Below are 8,140 nucleotides of genomic sequence, written 5' to 3'. Positions count from 1 at the left end.
AACTCTTACACTATGACAATATGAACTCTCAAAAAATCGATTCCACAGTGATTCCATGCATTCTCAAAGGTTGCTTAAAACTTAAGTATATCTTCATTATGATATGCCATTTGTGGCAGCAAACTAATTTTGCTATGATACAATGGGCTTTATAAGGTTGCTTGAAAATTGATTTCACTATAATATAATGGGACCAATTTTGACAATTCTAGATAGATCGAATTTCTTCATATTAACATTATTTTATGCAACATTCGAGTTCTATTCACATGAATGATATATTCAGATTTTATAGAATAATACAACATGAATGATATCTTTAGATGACATTTTTAGAGTAGTGGTGCACAACCCAACTTCAATTAACATTTATATCTCAAATCACACATCACATTATTGATTCTCAACTTTAATAGATTTATGAAGATTATTTGAGCCTATCACCCTTTTATTCATTATTCATTTTTCCCTTTTACCAATTATTTTTCATGTATTTCCTATTTCCACTCTAGAAAGAGCTTAATGAGCATGTGACTATTAATTTGATCGTTTCCCATGTTTTAATGGTGGCATTGTCTAATTAGCCCATAATTTCTCCTAGATGACGAATTTCTCACCAGAATCTAGTAAACAATTCTTCACGAAATCCAACTGTGAGAGTGTTCAAATCATTTTTTTGATGGCATAAATGGATTCAAAACCATCAAGAACCCCAGGGGTAACAAAATTACTAAAGCTTGATAACCGTAACGTGAATTTTCAAAACATTCTTCTAGTTTTTCTCAAATCATGTCGAAATTTCTATTTTTTTGGGCCAAATTGTGGCCGATTTATACTACGCATTTTAATGGCTACTTGAAGTGGATTTGAAAGTTCCTAGTTAATTTCAAAGATTAACAACATTTCATGATAGCCTGCAAGGAAATTTGGTTATCTTTACACATAGTTTTATTAGCGCCCTTCACACAAAATTCTGGTGGTTCCTTTACCTAGAATTTTTCTAGCGCTTTCACACAGAAATCCAATAGTGAAAGGGGGACACAAAATTTCGTAGTGCCTTATTGTTCAAGATACCTTTTCCATGTGTTAATGAAATCAAGCATATGGGTATTATAGAGGATGGCAATGATATCTTTCCAAGTCATCCAAACAAATCATGTCTTCTTTGATCTAGGTGGAAAGCTCTAGTTAAGTTTTGGTTTGCCCACTCCAAGGAAATAAGCACCAATCGAACTCCTTAGGTAATTTTCCCCAACTTGGATACTCCAAATCATCTTCTCTCAACACGAACAAAACTAATTTCCCTCTTTTTCATTCACTCAATGAGATGTAACAATTTTTTTTCTAAGTTAAACATCAATATCAGTGTATACAATGGAAAGTATGCATGGGCATCAATGACTTCTATTTTTTGTCTTTCAAATGTAAGCTTAAATATGTAATTCCTAGCCTCATAGAGACCATGGGAGGTTTATGTTAGTAAAACTTTATGTAATTAAATTGCTCAAATAATAGGGATAGAGTTGTGTAGGAGTCATTGTATTTTTATCTTTTGGATGTTGAAATAAAATTGTCCTTTTGTTGTGCAACCTTAGCAACACATTGTAATTCTTTGCATACTTAACAACACATTGTAATTCAGGTTTATGTTAGTAAAACTTTGTATAATTAAATTGCTCAAATAATAGGGATAGAGTTGTGTAAAAGCCATTGTATTTTTATCTTTTGGATATTGAAATACCTTAACAACACATTGTAACTCATTTTTTTTGGTTACTTTGTGAATAGCAAGTTTCACTTGTTCATTGTTACTTAAATTTTCATTATCTTTTTACTTTCCTGCAATTCTTTCGTGAAATAGTGTGATAACAAAATTTTAGTAACATGTTTATTTATAACAAAGAATATGAACATGGTTAACCCAAAGAACCTTGAAGAGGTTGTAAAAAGCCTTCGTACCTAAAACTATGACCAAAAGATCCACTACGCAAGGTTTGATAGTTTGAATGTTTCGTGATTGTAGTTCTAAAAGTTTGATGAGGCTACATAAATGAGTCTATTAGAAAAGAAATTAAATGTTGCAATATTAATATTTTTATCTCTTAATTGCACTAAGAGAAAGTCATATCGACGTTGTTTTTAATTGTTAATTGCACTAAGAGAAAGTCATATCGACATTTAAAAGAGTAGAGGCTGATTTCCTCTCAAATTCGGTTTTTGATGATGATGATGATGATGATGGTCGTTAACGTCCACTGAGACCAAATAATGATCTATCGGACCTAAAAAGTCAAATTATTTATTTTGATTTAAGATTTTATTCTGATGCTCAAAAAGCTTGGGGAGAAGCCTCCCGAGTTCACTATAATTTTGGCATTGTAAAAGGCTAGAAAGGTCGGTATTGTAACAAAGATTGTGAAATTGAGATCTAATGTGGTTGTATGCAGGGCACTCTAGGAGGAAGTGGTTTTCATCCTCGATGCTCTTATTCTCACAAATATGGCAGATCCTTTCCCTCCATGGCGTTTTAGGAACTACCCAGCGGCCAGTCTCACTATGGAGCTCATGAGAATTCGTTCTAATCTTTGCTATATTAGTTTTCTTTTTTGAGCTAGTTAGAATAGAGAGATACTTTTGATCTTCAAGGGTGGGGTTGATGACCTTCTTATAATAACTTAATTTTCTTTTAGACGCTAAATCTTTCTCACACCACAATTTTTCTTTGAACTTAGAAGTAACAATATCTTTAATGTTATTTATGTTTTGCAAAGCATCATTCTCATTGATCTCCCAATAGTTTAACCAGGCCCTTGTGTCCTTATGCCATCCTCGGTTAAGCCTTAGGTGGTTTTGGCTGGAATTTAAAGCTAGCTTAGGAAGTCTATGATTGTCTATGTTATTGAGCTTGTGCTTGTACATCAGAAACCTGAGCATAGCTAGGCTCTCAATAGAAGAAAGACCCGCTTCTATAAGGAGAATAGGATAGGGTGTATTACTTTTAATTTTCAGGTTATAAGTTATAAAACGCTTCTGGATTTACTCAATCTTTCTCCATGATTCTCTGGAGATGTTGCAGCCCCAAACTTCACAGCCATATAAGATAACAGGAGCGACTAAAGTTTCAAAGAGGAACTTCTTTTTGTCCCACATTACGAGGTTTGTTGTTTTACAGTTATTTTCAAGACCAAAATAAGCTTTCCATCCCCCATTGATCCTTTTCTCAATGCTATGGTTCCAGTTGAGCTTGTGATGGATATCAATTCCTAGGTACTTGTAAGAATACACTTCCTCCAATTTATTATTGTCATACGTAAAATTAGCGCAAGTGTCCTTTTTAGATTTGATAATCATAACTTTTGTTTTGTCTGTGTTAACAGTCATACCCATGGTAGAGCAGAAATCCTTAAGAAGTTTGAGTTGCTTATCAAGATCAGAAGGGCACCTTGCCAGAAGAACAATATCGTCAGCATAGAGAAGAAGGATAATGACTATCCCAGCTAAGATTGTGCCACCACATCCTGCTTCTTCTAAATAGCCTTCGAGCTTATCGATGTAAATTCCAAATAGAGTAGGGGAGAGGGGGCAACCTTGTTTAACTCCGATGTTACACTTAATATCTTTTGACCACCCCTCATTGTTCTTGAGCTTGGCAATTACATTCTCGTATAGCCTTATAGCAGCAGCTCTTAACTCAAGAGGAACCTTTAGCTCTTCTAACCTATTCCAAAGGTTGTATCTAGGAACCGTATCGAAAGCCTTTCTAAAGTCTACAAAGCAGCAGAATAAATTGGATTTATCATTACGACATTCCTCCGCAATGATCCTTAGCGTAACAAGGTGGTCTGTTGTTGAGTGATGCCTTCTGAAACCTGCTTGGCCTTTAGCCCGCTTATCTTCACTTTCAAGCCATATGCTTAACTTTTTTTCCAGAATACTACCATATAATTTGGCTAAGAGAGGGCTGATCATAATTGTTCGATAATTAGAGGGGTTATTTGTATCTCCACTTTTAAAAATAGGGATAATGAGGCTCTCAGTCCAAGGTTTAGGGAACCCTTGCTTAACAGCTTGATTGAAAAGCTTGTGGATGTGGGGGATGAGGACAGGGCCTCCAATTTTTAAGATTTCTGCCTGGTAACCTTCAATGTCTTTAGCTTTCCCATTCGCGAGGCGATTAACTCCAAACTTAATGTCTTCTAAAGAGAAGACTTCTCTCGTTGTGAGCAGGGTTTCCAAATTATCCGTGGCATTAGGAGATTCATAAAGCTTTTTAAGATAAGAATTCCAATCGTGAAGAGCAATTTTATTATTATCCTCAGTCTTCCTAGTCAGAATCTGCCTCCAGAATTTTTTAGGAGCTACCTTAGAGAGGTGTAAGAGATTCTCCTGTCTTTGACGAATGTACTGTCTCTTTTTCCTTTTAATTAGGGCTTTGTATATTCTTATCTTGTCCATTTTAAGAGAATCATCAACAGCTTCCTTAATTGCTCTCCTCGCATTCTTACAATCTTTGTCATACCAAGGATTGGTTTTGCTATTTCTTTTATTATTTGAGACTTCAATTGAGAACTTTTTAATAGAATATGAGAGGGTTGTAGTAAAATTATGATATAGGTCTTCTATGTTACCTATACTAGATAAAGGAGGCAAGTTAGTTTTTAATTCATTTAGAAAGAGGTCCTTTTTATTTTTATCAAATATTAGGTTCTTTTGGTTGTAAGTATTATTTTCTATGGGAACTCATATAAGCTAGCGTATTAGATAAACCGAGAACTCTTCCCCATTTGGTGGTGGCTTTTTACTTTCCTCCACGTGGTGGATGCAACGGAAGAGGCAGATTCCTACGCAATCCACAAATTCTAGTACAATTTAATATCTCTTCAAGGAAGTGGCTAAATTTCACTGACTCTTCGATTTCCAAATCCAATAAGGATCCTTCCTTCTTAATCCAAATTAAAGCTCGTTCCTCATCTCCTTTATCTTTTCTCAAAGAAACACCTTTAAAGAAATCTCTTTATCTTTTCTCAAAGAAACACCTTTATAAAAATCCACATAACATTACGAGCACCCAGATTGATAATTTAATGGCATGTAAGTTAAACACATAACATGCATTTAAAAGCGTGTACACCAAAAGAGCACAATTAAACCAAATCAAAAGGGACTATGCAATTATCATTGACAACTAAATATTTAATTATATTGTGGATTCCAAGTGACAACAATAGCATTCTTATACATGAGAAATGAAGTGCTGTGACTGCACAAATGGAAGGTCTTTCAAGCGCTTCCTCCATTGCCAAGCCGTCGATTCCAAACGAAGGCATTGAGGAGACCGGCCCACAATCTAATTTCAGTGGAAGGCGTTACAACGAAAGACAGCAAAGGTTTTTCAGGTTCCGCTAACTACCCGAGTTACTTTGGCATTGAGTAAACCGGTTTAAAATCTAATAATTTCAATTTCAGTAGAAGACGTTACAACCGAAGATAGTACAGGGTTTTCAGGTTCAGCAGAGGAATTGAAAGGCAAGGGAGGACTGCTCACATCGTCTCCATTTCCTTCCAACATTTGAACAACCCTGCTCATACATGGACGATCTCTGTAGTTGTACTGGATGCACCATAACCCAATTTTAGCCACTCTCCTTGCCTTATCCTCATCTTCTACTTCCATTTCTCCTCCTCTTCTCAATCTCATCCCCAGCTCACCACTCTCAAGCAACTTGAAAGCCCATTCAGGAAAGTACAGCTGACTGGAACGACTCACCTGCACATCGATATTCTTTCTGCCCCCAACAATCTCCAGCAAGAACATTCCGAAGCTATAAACATCTGACTTATCGGTAACAGGACCCACATCCTTCGACCACACCTCCGGCGCAACATAACCCGGCGTCCCTCTCGCGCCAGTCACTGAAATATGGTCGTCTCCCTTCCCACAAAGTTTTGCCAGTCCAAAATCAGAAATTTTCGGTGTGAACTCAGAGTCCAGCAATATATTGTGCGGCTTGATGTCGAAGTGTATGATGCGCTTCTCGCAATCCTGGTGTAAATATGCAATTCCACGAGCAGCACCCAAAGCAATTGAATACAACTGTTCCCAACTTAAGTCTTGCCCCTTCTCTTTTCCGGCAAATATAAACTTCTCCAGAGATCCGTTAACCATGTATTCATATACCACTGCGCTTGTATGGGATTGGAAACAATACCCCAACAGGCGAACCAAATTGACGTGATGGACGCGTCCAATAGTAGCGACTTCATTCATGAATTGGGTTTGGCCTTGCCTATGCCTATCAAGAAGTTTAACCGCCACTAAAGCGCCGTTGCGAAGCTTTCCTTTATAAACCACGCCAAAACCTCCTTCTCCCAACTTTTCTGCGAAGTTGTTTGTAATCTTTTTAAGTTGAGAGTATGAATATCTGGTTGGCATTTCATAAGCATATTCCCTTAGAAATTTCTCCACCTTTGAAATAGAGGTACGAGAAGGAGGAGAGGGTTGCTTTTTGATACTCTTCTTGGCATAGAACCTTAAGAACAGTACTGCTGCTATTGCTACCAGCGCAGCTCCTCCAATGGAACAGCCTGAGGTGGATTGAAGAGATTAATATCAATGTGAACTTTCTCCACCTCCTCAAAGAATATCAATTGTAAAAAAAACAAAAATTGCAAATTCACATTGAAGTTGATAAATCGGAGATACTGAATAGGGAGAAATCATAATTACCTATTATAGTTGACTTGTTTCAGTGCATTTGTGTTATCGCCACAAATGCACTGAAACTTTGTCGGATTTGAAATGTCATAACAAATTCTGTATGTTGAGATACTCAATGGGAAGGAATCATACTTACCTACTATAATGGCGATTTTGTTTCGATGATTTGTGTTGTTGACATTAAACGTATGTTGAGGAACTGCAAGAATCCCCAATTTTTGCTAAGAGAACGCATACTTGACAAATGGAGAAACGCATTTACATGTCCAGATTCAAGAAATCTAATGGAATGGAGAATTTAATCCGTTTATATAATTTGATATCTAATTTAAGGATTGAGGTTTGTATTCAATTTTTTAGAATGCGATCAAGAATCGTACCAATACCTCTGCCAGGGCATTCGCTTGGATGAGAAGTGTTATTAGGGCAGTAACAAAGAAACTTTGTCGGATTTGAAATGTTATAACCACATCTCCCGTTACTTTTGAAACAAGCATCACAGATTCGAGCTCTGTTCGGGTCGACATGCCATGTCACGTTAAAACCCCTCTCTAGTAAAGCCTTAATATCAATACCATCCAAATCATCCAGGGGTCTCACAACTGGAAGTTGAAATACATCACAGCGGGGCGCCTTCCAGTTTAAAGGTAGATTAAAACTGTAGAACCACTGATCACCACATGCATTAAATTCTCCATCACCGTGAACAAATATTTGATCGCACTGCTTCCAAAGCGTGAGATTAGTGTCATCTGAATCAAGAACCTTAAAATGAGAGTCGGAACTCCAGAATTGAGAGTAGTTACCTAATAAATTGCATTTATCCCCGAACAGATTATTGTTAACAATTGTCATTTGTTTTTGATAGTCATTTATCTCTGACTCCATGTACCCCAATATGCGATATTCGTTTCCACTGATATTAAGCAGAGGATGGTGGTAGCCTCTCATGTCACAGACAAGCTTTAAGTCCGGGTATCCGCTGCCAAATATCCCAAAAGGATATTTGATGTGGAAGGCCCCACATGGAAATGAACAATCCTGGTAACGACCGGCGAGACATGAAGTTATGAGTAAATATTTTTTAATAAATGATAAATCTACTTATTTTATCAATGATTTTTTAATAAATTAAATATAAGATTGTACTCAAGATTATATCATGTTTTAGATGGAGAATATTCCCAGGTTATGAAATTTTGGCCCTTCATAATTTAAAATTTTGAAGTTTCTCAAGCTCAATTTTAATATAGACTATACTTACACCTTAGGAATTAAATTGGGTGGTAGTAGTTATTATTATTCTTACTAGTACACCCATATTAAATATATTAATGTTGTTGATATAGTCGAAGGTTGCATAACTAGCAATTGCACCTCATGTTGCAAAGGAAATGCGGTAAGGCAGTGGCATAGAAGAAT

The 8,140-nt window shown here is 36.4% G+C and overlaps 1 protein-coding gene across 1 annotated transcript; it reads right to left on the bottom strand.

The window, feature by feature from the left end:
• Positions 1-5,184: 5,184 nt before the first annotated feature.
• Positions 5,185-7,784, bottom strand: LOC149174463 (rust resistance kinase Lr10-like). The gene is made up of 3 exons (XM_089422607.1): positions 7,105-7,784; positions 6,855-6,917; positions 5,185-6,585 (listed from the first exon to the last, which is right to left on the bottom strand). The coding sequence occupies exons 1-3, from the start codon at positions 7,667-7,669 to the stop codon at positions 5,441-5,443; spliced, it is 1,773 nt and encodes a 590-aa protein (XP_089278733.1). The 5' UTR covers positions 7,670-7,784; the 3' UTR covers positions 5,185-5,440.
• Between the last annotated feature and the right edge of the window lie 356 nt (positions 7,785-8,140).

This window comes from Pinus tabuliformis, chromosome 4_1 (genome assembly GCF_031772625.1).
Source record: "Pinus tabuliformis cultivar Carrire ecotype Pingquan chromosome 4_1, CPIR1, whole genome shotgun sequence".
Lineage (NCBI taxonomy): Eukaryota > Viridiplantae > Streptophyta > Pinopsida > Pinales > Pinaceae > Pinus > Pinus tabuliformis.
This window is presented reverse-complemented; position numbering and strand designations above follow the sequence as displayed.

Coding starts and splice junctions, on each gene's coding strand:
- LOC149174463 (XM_089422607.1), bottom strand. CDS start 7,669: ATGAGAGGCTACCACCATCCTCTGCTTAATATCAGTGGAAACGAATAT. Junction 6,918..7,104: donor AAGCGAATGCCCTGGCAGAG/GTATTGGTACGA, acceptor GGATTCTTGCAG/TTCCTCAACATACGTTTAAT. Junction 6,586..6,854: donor CAAAATCGCCATTATAGTAG/GTAAGTATGATT, acceptor AATCCACCTCAG/GCTGTTCCATTGGAGGAGCT.